This window comes from Macaca fascicularis, chromosome 15 (assembly GCF_037993035.2).
Source record: "Macaca fascicularis isolate 582-1 chromosome 15, T2T-MFA8v1.1".
Lineage (NCBI taxonomy): Eukaryota > Metazoa > Chordata > Mammalia > Primates > Cercopithecidae > Macaca > Macaca fascicularis.
The window spans coordinates 105,619,313-105,637,553 of record NC_088389.1 but is presented as its reverse complement, the minus strand read 5'-3'; the positions used below and the strand labels follow the sequence as shown (position 1 = coordinate 105,637,553).

General features: G+C 40.0%; 1 protein-coding gene across 3 annotated transcripts in view; it reads left to right on the top strand.

The window, feature by feature from the left end:
• Positions 1–16,739: 16,739 nt before the first annotated feature.
• The window catches only part of TRPM6 (transient receptor potential cation channel subfamily M member 6), a 183,377-nt gene continuing 181,875 nt past the window's right edge, over positions 16,740–18,241 (top strand). The window contains exon 1 of one of the 3 annotated variants that reach the window (XM_045373104.3): positions 16,740–16,958. In XM_045373104.3, the coding sequence (XP_045229039.2) occupies positions 16,950–16,958 (9 nt within the window). In that variant the 5' untranslated portion in view covers positions 16,740–16,949. The remainder of the gene's footprint in view (positions 16,959–18,241) is intronic. The other 2 variants (XM_074017663.1, XM_074017666.1) reach the window with 2 other exon arrangements.

Below are 18,241 nucleotides of genomic sequence, written 5' to 3'. Positions count from 1 at the left end.
TTTTGGCAGGATCTCTGTCACTCAGGCTGGAGTGCAATGGTGCAATCTTGGCTCGCTATAACCTCCGCCTCCCAGGCGCAAGTGATCCTCGTGTTTCAGCCTCCCCAGTAGCTGGGACCACGCACACGTAACACCATGCTCTGCTAATTTTTTAAGGTTTTTGTGGAGACAAGGTCTCACTGTATTGCCCAGGCTGTATCTTGAACTCCTGGGCTCAAGAGATCCTCCTGCTTCGCCCTCCAAAAGTGCTAGGATTACAGGATTACAGGTGTGAATCACCATGCCTGGCAAGAAAAGCCTTTCTAATGCAGGAAAAAATCCACTGAAGTTTGGCAATGATTATTAGTAGATATACTAGGCCGGGTGTGGTGGCTCATGCCTGTAATCCCAGCACTTTGGGAGGTCGAGGCGGGCAGATCACCTGAGGTCAGGAGTTCGGGACCAGCCTGACCAACATGGCAAAACCCTGTCTCTACTGAAAATACAAAAATTAGCCAGGCGTGGTGGTGGGCGCCTGTAATTCCAACTACTCGGGAGGCTGAGGCAGGGGAATTGCTTGAACCTGAGAGGCAGAGGTTGCAGTGAAAAGTTATACTAGTGAGTGGGAAGGGACCATGAGAAAGAGAGTTGAATAAAATATGATATTGAAGTTTCAAGATTTGGTAAGATGGTGTGTAATTGGATCATTGCTAGAAATAGCGACATGAGAATGGGAAGATAATTTGGTGAGAATAATTATAGGCAAGCTTAGAATTATTGAACTGGACTCAGTGGTTGTTGCAAATGTTTAGCACATAGGACTCTCAGGCTGGAGAAGTCTCTGGGTTGAAATAACAGATTTATTTTAGAGTTGTTAGCCTGGACATGTCCACTGAAGCAACCGGAGTTTTTGAGATATTAAGGGAGAAGACAGAAAGAAAACTATTATCACATACCTAGGACCAACACCTCATTTAAGTTATAGAAATGGTAGGAGGCAGAAGAGTGGTCAGAGAGGAAAGAAGAAAGGGCAGCATCTCTAAAGCCAAGGTAGGGGGTGGGTGCATGGGGAGAATTTCTACTTGGAGACATGTCATTTCTTTCAAGAGAAATTAAGGAAGATTGGAAAGATTTGTCTTAGTAAAAGTCAAATTAAGTTATTGATTTCAAGAATGATTTTTCTGTATTTCAACAATGATTTTTTTTCTTTTTTCTTTATTTGTTTTTATTGGCTTATTTCTCCAAGAAAAAAAGGAATGATTTTTTTTTTCTAGAATGAAAGCCAGAGGTTCATTAGAGATAGGTGATCAGGACACAGAATCCTCACCCTTAGGTGTGTCTCAACCACCAGAAAGATAGGCAAGATAACCCTATTAGGTAATTATCTGAGAACATGCACTTGTTGACAACTGCACAGTTATATATTAATATGTATGATTCATATTAGTTGTTGTTTTTACCCCATAAACATATTATATTGATATATGCATGGTTCTAGGATTTGAAAATTCTAGAGAAAAGTCAAACTTGAGACCAGACATATTCCTATTTGTTTTCTTCACAAAATATTATGAGCATTTTATTTGTCACATTTTCTCTGACCTGTGCACAATGTTGCTATGGATCTTGTTTTATTATTTTAATTGCTGGTCATTAAGTGTAAGAGAATTTTTTTAAAGCTCATCTTTGCTGTTTATCAAGTGTTACTCCACCTATGACTCCATTACTGTGGAGTACTGATAGTGCTATGAAACAAACTAGCCTGCAGAAAATGACCATCACATGACTGTATTTATGGCCTCATTGGACCAAATGTCACTCAGTGATGCCAAGTCATAAGAAGGCTTCTAGAGCAGCTTTCCTGGCAGGAAAAATTACTCATGTGTTACACTCAACCATAATCACAATCATAGTAGATTTAATTTGTTCTAAGTAAGTACTTGACAATATTCAATGTGTTCTAAAGATTAAACATGCCAAAACACATTTTCCCTTTTAAAAACCTGAAAATTTGACTGAAAATATGAATGAAGCATGAGTATTAGAGTGTTCACAATCCCAGTCTTTTGTATTAAGCTAGAAAAGTGTTTGTTTTTGGCTACTCCAACCCCTTGCAGCAGTGGTGAGGCCTCTAGGCTGGCTCACCTTATGCTTCAGTGACTCTGTGTGGAGGATGAGGATGAACTGGATGTACATGATGGAGGATAGGAGACCAGGTAGGCAGGTCTAGTAGTTCAGAAGTGAAAAAATAAAGATTTACACCAAAGGAAAATAAATAAGAAATTATAGATGAGCTGTTGTAATAAAAATCACCGAGCTCTGGTGTAGTTCTCTTCAAACTGCACTACTTTGAGCTGAGAAGATACAGCCTATTGAATGGGAATAATCGTAGTGTCTACCTTATAATGTTGTTGTGAGGATTAAATAAGAAAATGAAGGTAAAGCAAGTGGCCCATGTTTAATAGTTGCCCAATAAATGATGGTGATGAGGCTCTTCATACAGATTCTCGCCTTTGTAGCATGTGTTGGGGAGGAGCACACCTGCTTTCTCTTCTGTTGGAGGAATTTTGGGTGTGTGCAGGTAGGTGGAAGCTGATAAATCTGATGAAGTCTCTCTAGGAAGGGAGGGAAGATATAAGAGAAGAAACATTCCCTACCCTCCTCCAGATACCCGGTTCCACAAGGATCTGTGGTTACCCAGGTGTTGCGGGGATACTTGGAGCAGTGTGCTAGCACGAGACATTCCCTGCTTTAAGTTTTGTCTGCCAGCTCCAGGCCTTCATTCCCTGTCCTGATAATCTTTTGCCCTCCCTGGATAATCTTTTGGACCTGGAAGGAATTCCTTCTCTCTCCTTAAATACCAGGTATGTAGAGTTCTTTTCTTTGGGACTTCTCTGCTCCCTGACACCAATTTCCCTGTCTGGGTGAGGACGACATCATCTTAGATAGGACTGTTGGCATTAGAGTTACCTGCAGCTGTTACAAAAATTAAAATATGAAGAGAGATATTTGATTCGACCATGTAAAAGTAACAGAGGTTTCAGGCATTTACATTTTATTATCCTCTCTGTCTAATTACCTTGTAACACTGTGAGTATGGCTATCATTAATTGACTCTGATTCAGTTAAACATGCACCACAATCATCTGTTCATGTGTGTTTATTATGCTGTAACACTAGTCATCTTATAATGTTTGTAATTGGAAAAAAAAAAAAAAAAGGCCAGGCGCGGTGGCTCATGCCCAAGCTCATCCCAGCACTTTGGGAGGCTGAGGTGGCCAGATCACCTGAGGCCAGGAGTTCGAGACCAGCCTGACCAACATGGTGAAACCCTGCCTCTATTAAAAATACAAAATTAGCTGGGCTTTGTGGCACAAGCCTGGAATTCCAGCTACTCCGGAGGCTGAGGCAGGAGAATCACTTGAACCCTGGAGGCAGAGGTTGCAGTGAGCCGAGATCGCGCCGTCGCACTCCAGCCTGGGCAACAAGAGAGAAACTCCATCTCAAAAACAAAACAAAACGAAAAGCAGAAGAGTAATATTGTGCTTAAAATAGTTAATATTGATCTTTGCCATATTATGGAGATAATATATAATCTTTCCCTGAAAGATGCAATCCAAGTCTAGAGTGTACTTCCCAAGCTTATCCCTAGGAACTACATAATTTTTTTTGTATTGTTTTTTGAGATGGAGTCTCGCTCTGTCACCCAGGCTGGAGTGCAGTGGCTCAATCTCAGCTTACTGTAACCTCCGCCTCCAGGGTTCCAGACATTTTTCTGCCTCAGCCTCCCAAGTAGCTGGGACTACAGGCTTGCACCAGCATGTCCAGCTAATATTTACATTTTTGGTAGAGACAGGGTTTCACCATGTTGGCCAGGCTGGTCTGGAACTCCTGGCCTCAAGTGATCTGCCCGCCTCGGCCTCCCAAAGTGTTGGGATTACAGGCGTAGGCCACCACGCTTGGCCACAAGCACATATTTTACATACAATTTCAGGTTGTTCACAGAACACTTGGTCCCCTTAAAATCTAAATTGAAAACTCCCTTTCCAGAAAATTTTGTGTTTTTTTTTGCTTTTTCTCATGTGCTTATGTAGACACCAACCTTTAGATAACTGAATAATTAAATTGGCCCTCCATATCCATGGGATCCTTGTTCATAGATTTAACCAACCACAGATTGAAAATGTTAAAAAAAAAAAGAAAAAATAAGACAATAAAAAACAATACAGTATAACAACTATTACATAGCACTTACATTGTATTAGGTATTATGAGTAATCTAGAAATAATTTAAAGTATATGGGCAAATGTGCATGGGTTTTATGCAAACACAATGCCATTTTATATAGAGGACCTTAGCATAAAAGGATTTTGGTATCTGTGGGAGTTCCTGTAACTTATCCCTTGTAGATTCGGAGTGACAACTGTAATGGAAACATTATTCAGTGTTTACAAAGTGCCAGACACTGTTATCATGTTGAACAATGAGGTTGACCGAAAGCTCGTGTGTGTGGGTGTGTGTGTGTATGTGTGTGTGACTTTTCTCAAACTTTTTAGCTAATTGATGTAGCCCAACAAAAAGAAATGAGAACATAGTTATGTCTATAAAGTACCCCCATTTTTATTGATACATAATAATTGTACATATTTTGGGGTCCATGTGATATTTTGATACATGCGTCTGATGTGTATTGCTCAAATCAGAGTAATTAGGATATACATCACCTCAAACATCTATTACTTTTTTTGTATTAGGAACATCTCAAATATTCTTTCTTGTTCTTTTAATATACACAATAAATGGCCGGGCGTGGTGGCTCATGCCTGTGATCCTAGCACTTTGGGAGGCCGAGGTGGGCGGATCACGAGGTCAGGAGATCGAGACCATCCTGGCTAACATGGTGAAACTCCGTCTCTCCTAAAAATACAAAAAATTAGCTGGGCGTGGTGGCGGGCGCCTGTAGTGCCAGCTACTCAGGAGGCTGAGGCAGGAGAATGGCGTGAACCTAGGAGGTGGAGCTTGCAGTGAGCCGAGATCATGCCACTGCACTCCAGCCCAGGCAACACAGCGAGACTCTGTCTCAAGAAAAAAAAAAAAGAAATTATATATATATACACACACACAATAAATTACTTTCATCATCTTACTGTGTTAACAAATGCCAGAATGTATTTCTTCTATTTAATCGTATTTTTGTACCCATTAACCAACTTCCCTCTCTCTCGCTCTTTTTTTGTTTGCTTGTTTCTTTTTGGTTTGCGACAGGGTCTCCCTCTGTTGCCCAGGCTGGAGTGCAGTGGCGCCATCTCGGCTCACTGGAACCTCTGCCTCCTGGGCTCAAGTGATTCTCCTACCTCAGCCTGCTGAGTAACTGGGGCTACAGGTACACATCACCACGCCAAGCTAATTTTTGTATTTTTTTGTAGACATGGGGTTTCACCATGTTGCCTAGGCTGGTCTTAAACTCTTGAGCTCAAGTGATCCTCACACCTTGGCTTCAAAAAGTGCTGGGATTACAGGTGTGAGCCACTGCTTCCAGCCAACCGACCTCTCTTCCCCCTCTCCCCACCTACCTTTCCCAGCCTTTGGTAACCACCATTCTACTCTCTATCTCCATGAGATCAACTTTTTAATGAAACTGATGTGAGTGAGAACAAGTGATATTTGCCTGGCTCATTTCACTTATATAATGACCTCTGATTCCATCCACATTGTGACAAATGACAGGATTTCATTTTTATGAATTAATTCACGACCGAATTAATCTGTTGATGGACACTTAGTTTGATTTGGCTATTGTGAATGGTGCTGCAATAAACATGGTTGTGCAGATATCTCTTCCATATACTGATTTTCTTTCTTTCGGATATAACCCAGTAGTGGATTGCTAGATCATGTAATACATCTATTGCCAGGTTTTTTTTTTTTCTGAGACTGAGTCTTGCTCTGTTGCCCAGGCTGGAGTCCAGTGGTGAGATCTCGGCTCACCGCAACCTCCTGCCTCCCGGGTTCAAGTGATTCTTCTGCTTCAGCCTCCCTAGTAGCTGGGATCACAGGCATGCACCACCACACCCAGCTAACTTTTTTTTTTTTTTTTTGTATATTTAGTAGAGACAAGGTTTCACCATGTTGACCAGGCTGGTGTCGAACTCCCAACCTCAGATGATCCGCCTGCCTCTGCCTCCCAGAGTGCTGGGATTACAGGTGTGAGCCACCACCCCCGGCCCCACTTTTAGTTTTCTGGGGAACCTCCATACTATTTTCCATAGTGGCTGTACTAATTTATCTTCCCATCAACAGTGAATGGGGGTTCCCCTTTCTCTGCAGTGTTTATTTTTTGTCATTTTTGTTTGGTTTTAGTTTAATACTTTAGATATTGCAGTGAATGCATAGTTTTTGTATTTTTGATGATAGCTATTTTCATTGGAGTGAGATAATATCTCATTGTGGTTTTGATTTGCATTTCCCTGATGATTATTGATGTTGAGCATTTTTTCATATGCCTATTGGCCATTTGTATGTCTTTTGAGAAATGTCTATGAGATCATTTGCCCGTTAAATTTTTTTTAAATTTTTAAAATTTATTTAAAAGGCAGAGTCTCACTCTGTTGCCCAGGTTGGAGTACAGTGGTTTCATCACGGCTCACTGCGACCTCGAACTCCTGGGCTCAAGTGATCCTCCCACCTCAGCCTCCTGAGTAGCTGGGACTGCAGGCACTTGCCACCATGCCTGGCTAATTTTTTAATTTTAATTTTTAGTAGAGACAAAGCCTCATTATGTTGCCTAGGCTGGTCTCAAACCCCTGGGCTCAAACAGTCTTCCCTCTTTGGCCTCCCAAATTCGTGGGATCACAGGTGTGAGCCAGTGAACCTGACCTTTTGCCTATTTTTAAAGCGAATTGTTTTCCGAATGAGTTGAGTTCTTTATATTTTCTGGTTATTAATCCCTTGTTGGATAGATAGTTTACATACATTTTCTCCCATTCTGTAGGTTGTCTCTTCACTCTCCTTTGCGGTGCATAAGCTTTTTAGCCTGATGTAATACCATTTGTCTATTTTTGCTTTTGTTGCCATGCTTTTCAGGTCTTACCCAAAAAGCTTTGCCCAGATCAAAGTCTTGAAGCATTTCCTCGATGTTTTCTTCTAGTAGTTTCACAGTTTCAGGTCTTCTATATAAGTGTTTAATCCATTTTTATTTCATTTTTGTATATGGTGAGAGATAGGAATCTAGTTTCATTTTTCTGCATATGGGCATCCAGTTTTTCTGGCACCATTTATTGAAGAAACTATCCTTTACCACTGAATGTTCTTGGCACCTTTGTCGAAAATCAGTTGGCTGTAAATATGCAAATTTATTTGTGTGTCTTTAATTTTGTTCCACTGGTCTATGTGTCTGTTTTTATGCCAGTATTATGCTGTTTTGGCTACTATACCTTTGTAATGTATTTTGAAGTCAAGTAGTGTGATGCTCCCAGATTTGTTCTTCTGCTCGGTATTTCTTTGGCTATTCAGGATCTTCTGTAATTCCATTTGAATTTCAAGATTTTTTTTTTCTATTCTTGTGAAGAATATCATTGGTATTTTGATAGGAATTACACTGAATCTGTAGATCGCTTTTGGTAGTATGGTCACTTTCATAACATTAATTCTTTCAATCTATAAACATGGAGCATCTTCATATTTTTTTTATGAACTCTTTAATTTCTTTCAACAGTGTTTTACAGTTGTCCTCATAGAGATTTTTCACCTCCTTGGTTAAATTTATTCCCAGGTATTTTTTTTAAAGCTATCACAAATGGGATTGCTTTCTTGATTTATTTTTCCAGTAGTTCATTGTTGATGTATAAATATGCTACTGATTTTTCAATTTGTTTGTAGAGATGTGATCTCACGATGTTGCCCATCCTGGCCTCAAACTTCTGGCCTCAAGTGATCCTTCTCCCTTGGCCTCCCAAGTACATAAGTAAGCCACTGTGCCCAGCCAAATGCTACTAATTTTTGCATGTTTATTTTGTACCCTGAAACTTTACTAAATTTCTTTATCAGTTCTAAGAGTTTTTTGATAGCACTTTCAGAGTTTTCTATACATAAGAGCATGCCATATGCAGATAGGGACATATGCAAATATGACTTCTTCCTATCCAATTTGGAGCCCCTTTTTTTCTTTCTCTTGTCTAATTGCTCTGGCTATAACTTCCAGTACTATGTTGAATAAAAGTGGTGAAAGTGGGCATCCTTCTCTTGTTCCAGTTCTTAGAGGAAAAGCTTTTAGCTTTCCCCCATTTAGTGTAATGCTAGCTAGCTGAGGGTTTGTCCCATGTGGCTTTTATGGTGTTGAGGTATGTTCCTTCTATACCTAGTTGGTGAAGACATTTTATCATGAAGGAATGTTGAATTGTATCAAATGCTTTTCTTGTGTTTGTTGACATGATCATGTGGTTTTTGTCCTTCATTCTGTTGTTGTGATGTATCACATTTTTTGATTTGTGTATGTTGGACCATTCTTGCATCTCTGAGACAAATCCCACTTGACCATGGTGAGTGCTCTTTTTAATGTGCTGCTGGATTTGATTTGCTAGTATGTTTTTGTGGATTTTTTTTTTTTTCAATCTATGTTCACCAGGGATATTGACCTATAGATTTCTCTTTTTGTTGTGTCCTTATCTGGTTTTGGTATCAGGGTTATGCTGGCCTTGTAGAATGAGTATAGAAGAATTCTCGCTGGGCACAGTGGCTCACCCCTGTAATCCCAGCACTTTGGGAAGCCGAGGCAGGCAGATCACGAGGCCGAGAGATTGAGACCATCGTGGCTAACACGGCGAAACCCCGTCTCTACTAAAAATACAAAAAATTAGCCGGGCGTGGTGGTGGGCGCCTGTAGTCCCAGCTACCCAGGAGGCTGAGACAGGAGAATGGTGTGAACTCGGGAGGCGGAACTTGCAGTGAGTTGAGCTCGCCCCACTGCACTCCAGCCTGGGCGACAGAGCGAGACTCCCTATCAAAAAAAAAAAAAAAAAAAAAAAAAAAAAGAATTCTCTGTCCTTCAATTTCCTGGGAGAGTTTGAGAATAATTGGTATTAATAGCTATTTTTAAAATGTCTGGCAGTTAAGCCATCAGGTCCCTAGGTTTTTTGTTTTTGTTTTTGTTTTTGTTTTAATTATGGGAGACTTTTCATTACTGATTCAATTTTTTTACTCATTATTTGTCTGTTCTGGTTTTCTACTTTTTCTTGGTTCAATCTTGGTAGGTTGTATATGTCTGGGAATTTATCTATTACCACTAAGTTTTCCAATTTGTTGGCATATAGTTGTTCGTAATAGTCTCTAATGAATCTTTGTATGTCTGTGGTATCAGTTGCAATGTCTGCTTTTTCATATTTGATTTTATTTATTTGGATTTTTTTCTTGGTTAGTCCAGCTAACGGTTTGTTTTGATTATCTTTTCAAAAAATGAACTTTTCATTTCATTGTTGTTTTTACTGCTCTTATCTTTGTTATTTCTTTCCTTCTACTGATTTTGGGTTTGATTTGTTCTTGCTTTCCTAGTTTCTTGAGATGCATTTTTATATTGCTTATTTGAAATTTTTTTTTTTTGAGACGGAGTTTCACTCTTGTTGCCCACACTGGAGTACAGTGGCACGATCTCAATTCACTGCAGCCTCCGCCTCCAGGTTCAATCAATTCTCCTGCCCCAGCCTCCCTAGTAGCTGGGATTACAGGCATGCGCCACCACGCCCAGCTAATTTTTATATTTTTAGTAGAGATGGGGTTTCTCCGTGTTGGTCAGGCTGGTCTCAAACTCCTGACCTCAGGAGATCCGCCTGCCTTGGTCTCCCAAAGTGATGGGATTACAGGTGTGAGCTACCACACCCAGACTTGAAATCTTTTTAGTGTAGGTATTTATTGCTATAAACTTCTCTCTAATACTGCTTTTGCTGTATCCCATAACTTTTAGTAGGCTGTGTTTCTATTTTCATTTAAGAAACTTTTAAATCTTTCCCCTTCTTATTTTTATTTTTATTTTTATTTTTGAGTCAGAGGTGCACCCTGTCACCCATACTGGAGTGCTGTGGCATGATCAGGGCTCACTGTGGCCTCAACCTCCTAGGCTCAAGTGATCCTCCCACTTCAGCCCTTCAAGTAGCTGGGACTACAGGCATGCACCACCACACTTGGCTAAAATTTTTTGAATTTTAGTACAGATGAGGTCTCATTATGTTTCCCAGGCTATTCTCTAACTTCAGAACTCAAGCAATTCTCCTGCCTTGGCCTCTCAAAGTGCTGGGATTACAAGTGTGAATCACCACACCTGCCAAAATTTCCTTCTTAATGTTTTCATTGATCCATTGGTTGTTCAAAAACATGATGTTTAATTTTTATATGTTTATACCATTTCAAAACTTTCTCTTGTTTCTAGTATTATTCCAATAAGAATAAGAATTATTTTCTACTCAGAAAAAATACTTGATGTGATATTCATCATATTAAATTTGGTGAGTCTTATTTTGTGGCCTAACATGATCTATCCCAAAGAATGTCTCATGTGCTACTGAAAAGAATGTGTATTCTGCAGCTGTCAGATGAAATGTTCTATAAATGTTTTTTAGGTCAATTTGTTCTAAAGTGCAGTTTAAACCCGATGGTTTTTGCTGGTTTTTCTGTCTAGATAATCTGTTAAATGTTGAGAGTAGGGTGTTGAAGTGTCCAACTATTGGTGTATTGGAGTCTATACCTCCCTTTAAATATAATAATATTGACTTTTCTATATGTGGGTGCTCCAATGTTGGGTCATATATATTTACAATTATTATATCCTATTGCTGAATTTATGCCTTTATCATTATAATGACCTTATTTGCCTCTTTTTACAATTTTTGACTTAAAGTCTGTTTTATCTGATGTAAATATAGTTATTCCTGCTTGCTTTTGGTTTCTGTTTGTGTGGAATTTCTTTTTCTCATCCCTTCACTTTCAGGCTATTTGTGTTTAAAAGTGAAAAATTGGCTGGGCACGGTGGCTCAAGCCTGTAATCCCAGCACTTTGGGAGGCCGAGACGGGCGGATCACAAGGTCAGGAGATCGAGACCATCCTGGCTAACCCGGTGAAACCCCGTCTCTACTAAAAAAATACAAAAAACTAGCCGGGCGAGGTGGCGGGCGCCTGTAGTCCCAGCTACTCGGGAGGCTGAGGCAGGAGAATGGCGTAAACCCGGGAGGCGGAGCTTGCAGTGAGCTGAGATCCGGCCACTGCACTCCAGCCTGGGCGACAGAGCGAGACTCCGTCTCAAAAAAAAAAAAAAAAAAAAAAAAAAATAATAATAATAATAATAAAAGTGAAAAATTAGTTTCTTGTAGACCACAAGCAGTTGGGTCATTTTAAAAATATATTCAGCCAGTCTATATCTTTTTATTAAATTAATTACTTGATTAATTTAGAGACAGGATCTTGCTATGTTGCCCAAGCTGGTCTCAAACTCCTGGGCTCAAGACATCCTCCTGCCTTAGCCTCCCAAGTAGCTGGGACTACAGGCATGCAACACTGTACCTTGCTTAGGCTATATCTTTTAAATGGATAATTCAATCCACTTCCATTCAAAGTTGTTTATTATTATTTTGAGACAGGATCTCAGTCTGTCACTCAGGCTGAAGTGCAGTGGTGCAATCTTGACTCACTGCAACCTTTGCCTCTCAGGCTCAATTGATCCTCCCATTTCAGTCTCCTGTATAGCTGGGACTACGGGCACACACTATCATACCTGGCTAATTTTTGTATTTTTAGTAGAAATGGGGTTTTGCCCTGTTTCCAGGCTGGTCTCAAACTCTTAGGCTCAAGCAATTCACCCACCTTGGCTTCCCAAAGTGCTGGGATTATAGGCATGAGCCACTGTACCTGGCCCAAGGTTATTATTGACAGGTAAATACTTATTTCATTTTGTTAATTGCTTTCTAGTTGTTATGTATATTCTTCCTTTCTTTCTTCCTTTCTTAATTTTTATCATTTCAGTTTAGTGGTTTTCTACAATGATAAAATTTGATTCTTTTCTCTTTCTCCTTTGTTTATCGACTCTACCGGTGAGTTTTATACTTTTTCACATTTTTATGATGGCTATTATCATCTTTTTACTTCTAGATGCAGGCCTCCCTTGAACATTTGTCATAAGGCCAATCTAGTGGTGAGGAATTCCCTCAGTTTTTGCTTATCTGGGAAAGAGTATTTCTCCCCAATTTCTGAAGAATAGCTTTGCTGGATATAGTATTCATGAGTAGCAATTTTTTTCTTTCAATACTTTGAATATATCTCTTTTATTGCCTGGCCTGAAGGTTTCTGCTGAGAATTCTGCCGTTAGTTGAATGGGAATTCTCTCATATGTGACTTAACACTTTTCTACTGCTGTTTTTAGAATTATGTCCTTGTCTTTGACTTTTAACCACTGACTACTAATATATCTCAAGTTGGGGGACCCTTTGAGTGAATATATTTAAGTCTTTTTAGATTTCTGGATGTAGACATCCATACTGTTCCCTAGACTTGGGAAGTGTTCAACTATTAGTTCTTTAAATTGGTTTTCTATGGCTTTTCCCACATTTTCTCCCTCTGGAATATACAAAATTTAAATATTTGTTCACTTTATAATCGTGGCCTATAAGTCCTATAAGTAGCCTTTCTTCCCTCTCTTTTTCTCTTATTTCTTTTTTATTATCTAACTGGATTATGTTATGTTATGTTATGTTATGTTATGTTATATTATGTTATGTTAGAGATGAGGTCTCATTATATTGCCCAGGCTGATCTTGAACTCCTGGGCTCAAGTAATCCTCTCACCTCGGTCTCCCAAAGTGCTGGTATTACAGGTGTGAACCACCATGCCCAGTAACAACCTATTTTCAAATTCAGAGATTCTTTCTTCTCCTTGATTAGGTCTGCTACTGAAGCTCTGTATTTTATTTTTATTTCATTCACTGAGTTCTTCAGTTGCAGGATTTCTGAGTTTTTTTTTTTAATGATATCTATCTGTTTGCTGAATTTCTCATGATACCATGAATTGTTTTCCAGATTTCATTGAATTGTCTATCTGTATTTCCTTGTATTACATTGATTTTCCTTAAGATCATTACTTTGAGTTCCTTTTATAGCAATTTGTTGACTTCCTTTTTATTGGGGTCTGTTAATAGAGAATTATTATGTTCCTTTGGTAATGTCACATTTCCTTGCTTTTTTATGTTTCTTGTGTTCCTGAATTGATGTCTGTGCATCTGGTGGAAGAATTACTTCTTCCCAACTTTCTAGAGTGGTTTTTGTAGAGGAAGAGTTTCACCTGCAATTGGGTCTTAGTGTGTCAGTTGGGAAGGGTGTGGTGACTCTGTTTATGAGTAGATGCCGTGGTATAGTCTCCATGCAGATTTTCAGCTGCATTCAATGTCACTAACAACTGTGGGAACCTCAGAAGGCCAGGCTGCAGAAGTTTTTGTAGGGTCATCATTATCATCACTATAGGTTGTTAATGTCCTTAGTGGCAAGTTTGGGATTCTCCTATTCTCATTTTCCCCACAATGGCGAGATTTAGCTAAGTGGATCCCTCTTGGTATTACGTCTGCCATTGTTTACAAGCAGCTGCTGTGGTGCTGTGTTCTAGGTGCAAGGTGCTTAGGGTGGCTGTGAGGCCAGGGTCCTAGGCTCAGGGTCTCATGGACCTATTGTGTCACCTGGGTCTTGGTAGGTTTGTGTTCTGGGCAGGATTGGATGTAGGTAACTCACAGCACCAGGATCTATGTCTTTGAGGCATGCCCCTTCCCCAGCAGCTAAGGTTCTGGAATTCAGTAGATGGAGCTGTTCTGCCAAAGTACCATTTCCTCAGGAGGGACTATACAGATTCAGCTGAGTTCAGAGGGTGGCAGAGGGATCATGGAACAGTTCTGTCACTGCATGGCCCCATGAGGAAGGGTTTGGCAGTTGCTCACAGCTTGGCTTAGGGATGTCAGGCCACCAGGCTGGGGTGATTCAGTGGCTCCTTAACCTCAAGGATGAAAAGGAGCCATGGCTACTCAACTCTGGAGCAAGACACACTCCTGCAGTATTTCTAGTTTCAAGATGACTTAGTGCAGTAACTGTGCAGGCCACCGCGGGTGGGGCACGGTGTTGGCTTCTTTTCTGGGGGATTGCCGCTATGTGGCCTCTAGGCAGCTCCCTCCGCTGGGCCTGTGAGGGCTGTAGGGGATACCAACAGGGAAAACTGTAGGTATCCAAGATGTTGGTGAGAGCTACTGGGATCCTCTTGCCTACCTTTGTGCTGTAGGGAAAAGTTCCTCCTGATTGAGAATGAGGTGGTGGGGTCCCAGGGCCTCCTTCCATTCTCTATGTGGATATCATGAGCTTCTGTGCTCACCAAGGTTTCTGTTGCTGTTTTGACATATTCCAGCATGCTCCTTTGATTATTTTTCTTAAAATGTAGTTGTTTATTTGTTGTTTTGTGTCTCTTTGTGGAAGGGATGAATGCTAAGGGCTTCTAGTCAGTCATACCCCTCAGTTTCTCCTTCTAGTGCCCACCATTTTAGGCGCTGCCTAGAACATTGGAAACTGACCCAGAATACTTGTTATATTCTACAGACAAAAACAGTATATGGGTGTAGAGACAGGAACTAGCTGAATTTACTTAGAATAGTTTTACAACATTGAAATAGTTAAAATTTGTTTTCTTTGATGAGGGGAGGTGAGGTAGGGAAAGAAAGATCCACTGATTTTTTCTTTTTCTTCCTTTTTTTTGTGGGGGCTGGGGCGGGGGACAGAATCTTGCTCTGTTGTATAGGCTGGAGTGCAGTAGTGTGATCTCAGCTCACTGCAACCTCTGCCTTTCAGGTTCAAGCGATTCTCATGTCTCAGCCTCTTGAGATTAAAGGCACATACCACCATGCCCAGCTAATTTTTGTATTTTTAGTTGAGACGGGGTTTCATCATGTTGGCCAGGATGGTCTTGAACTCCTGGCCTCAAGTGATTTGCATGCGTTGGCCTCCTAAAGTGGTGGGAATACAGGCATGAGCCACCGCGCCTGCCCCGTGTTGATTCCTTAAAATTAACTTGGCAATTCATGGTGACTATCTCAGCAAGGATGATAAGAACTCTGAATCATCAATCTACTTCTAAGTCAGCAATCTAAGGGCAATCAGGAAAGTGACGTTTAAAAGTTAATAGCATAATAAACACAACTGACAACTAGCTCTTAAGTTCTTTTTACAGCACAATATTTTAGACCCAGTTCTGACTCTCACTGGTTGCTTGGCAGGAAATGCACAATCCACTTCACCCTGTTGGTGGCGTGGAACTCCACGGTATGTCCTAAGAGAAGCCATGTATTTACAATATCATCTCAAGCTGCTGTTCACAGGATGCTAGACAGAAATTTATCTAAATATAATAAATCTGCCATTCCTCTGTCCTGGATGAGTTGTTTTGTTTTTTTCTTTGAGATGCATTTATGAAGAACTGATGGTGTAGTATAATAATTGCTATTCATAACAACCATTTAAAGAAAAAATAATAATCCTTTGATGAGGTTTTAGTGCCTCCAAGTTATGTATACCCATTAATTTGTCCTTCCCCTTTTTTTCATACCCTTGGTCTCCAGAAGAGTACTTACTCGCAATTCAAAAGAGCATTGAAGTTTTTAGAAATGAGCATAGTTGGGAAGACAAACAAGGCTGAGGGAACACAGAGATCCTGCTAATGTTACTTATAAACCTCTGGAATTTTAAGAAAAAAGTGTGTAAGTGATAATCCATCTTTTAATGTGGGGCTCAGAAATGAAAGGTAAAAATAGAACATTTTATAACGAAATATTCTGCAACACATGAGCCCCACATGAGGTGAAGGTCTTGTTTGGTGAAATGGGAATTGTTCCTGCTTGGCAGGGATGGATACTGACATTCAAGAAGGTTAGGAATGTGCTAAAGGTTGCATGAATCCTAAAGTCAGTTCTCAAATTTAGATCTTTATTTATTTATTTATTTATTTATTTATTTATTTATGATGGAGTCTTACTCTGTTGCTCAGACTGGAGTGCAGTGGCACAATCTTGGCTCACTGCAACCTCCATCTCCTGGGTTCAAGCGATTCTCCTGCCTCAGCCTCCCGAATAGCTGGGACTATGGGTGCACACCACCACACCCGTCTAATTTTTTTGGTATTTTTAGTAGAGACGGAGTTTCACCATGTTGGCTAAGCTGGTCTCAAACTCCTGACCTGAGGTACAGTGGCTCATGCCTGTAATCCCAGCACTTTGCAAGGCAGACGGATTACTTGAGGTCAGGAGTTCGAGACCAGCCTGGCCAACATGGTGAAACCCCGTCTCTGCTAAAAATACAAAAAGTTAGCCAGGCGTGGTGGTATATTCCTGTAATCCCAGCTACTTGTGAGGCTGAGGCAGGAGAATTACTGGAACCCGGGAGGCGGAGGTTGCAGTGGAGGCAGAGATTGCAGTGAGCCAAGATTGCGCAATTGCCCTCTGGCCTGGGCTGCAGAGCAAAACTCCATCCAAAAAAAAAAAAAAAAGAAGAACTTAACATCGAAGTTGAATTTAGGACGCTAACTGCCAGCTCAGTGGACACGGTATTCACAGCACACATGCCCAGGATTGGTAAGGTTCCCTTAGCCGATCTCCTGCAGCTGGAGAGCTCAAACAGATGACGACAGGAGTGTTAATCATTTCCTTGCTAAGCAATAGTAGTCACAAGTTCCTGCTAAAAGTGAAATCACCCCCTCCTGTTTAAACACAGTTAAAAACTTTTAACTTAGTTTATGTTGCAGTTTCTCCCTTCTAGGTTAAGCACATGGAAATTTGTTTAGCAATTCTTTTCACAGCATTATTTCCATTTGTTACTCCCACAAGCTGGAGTTTATCTGATTGTATGGTACATGGAAAATTCAGGACAAAATTCAATGGCCGAAGGCTGAGCGAAGTTTACCCTGGCTGTAGTTATGAAGAGGGTAAGTGAATAAACATCTTTGTTGCTCTTACTTATGTTTATTTTCTGTTATGCTAGATTTTATACACCACAAAATGCACAAAGCATAATCTTGCAATTATAGTTAACCATTTAGATTTGCTTGATAATTGTGTTTAAGTGATCACAGGCTAAAACTAAAATTAAAATGCACACTGAAGCATGCATGACAAAATTGCTTCAGTTTCTTCTCGAAAAAAAAGTTTTTATTAATTAAACAGCTTGTTTTGTTAATTGAACTGTTATTGGAATGTATTTCTGCATTGATGTAATGTTGGACTGTTCAGTAAATAGACTAGAGACCATTTTATGTGAACGAAAAGACAAATAATTTTATTATTGGAAACAGTCAAGTTGGAAACTGGATAGAACATCTGGAGGCAGGATTTAAATGTCAAATAATTCTGGTTCAAATAGAAATATTGTTTTATGGCTGTGTGTTTCTATTTAGCAAATGACTTTTTTCTCGTTTCTTGAAATCTATTTGAAATAGATTTTTCATGACAGTTTTATAAATAAAGCCTCTATCAATATCTCAATTATTTTCTTTCCTGAAAAGGAAAATTATATTTGGTTATAATGAAAGGACTTTCATTAGAAAAATACTGGTTCTTTTATTGCCCATTCAATTGCGATGATGTTTATTTCAAGAAAAATACAGATTATTTTTCTTTGAGGCATAGTACAATCCTGGGCACATAGAAGACTTTGTGGAACTAGCTATTGATTATTTATCTTAAAAAAATAAAACTGAATTTATACTAATAGATTTTAGAAGATACGTTTAAGTCATTTGTGTAAGATCTTGCGTTAGCCTCTTGAATACCTGGGATTATAGGCATGTGCCACCACGTCTGGCTAATTTTGTATCTTTAGTAGAGATGGGGTTTCTCCATGTTGGTCAGGTTGGTCTCCAACTCCCAACCTCAGGTGATCCGCCCGCCTTGGCCTCCCAAAGTGCTGGGATTATAGGCGTGAGCCACCGCGCCTGGCCAATTTCTGCTTATCTTTTTATGTGCATGACATCTTTCCAATATCATGGCCAACCGTGGGGAATACAGATTGTCTTGTGACCCTTTCTGTCCCCAATGCCTAGCAGAGGACCTCATACACAGTAGGAGTATGTGTTTTTATTTTTTATTTTTTTGCTGGATATTCTTTTTACAAACATTTGTGCTGTTCTTAATGCTGGTATACTGCCGTAACTCTCCGAGACCATGTATTATGTCCAATAGGCGCTGAATGTATGTTTGTTGAATGAATGGT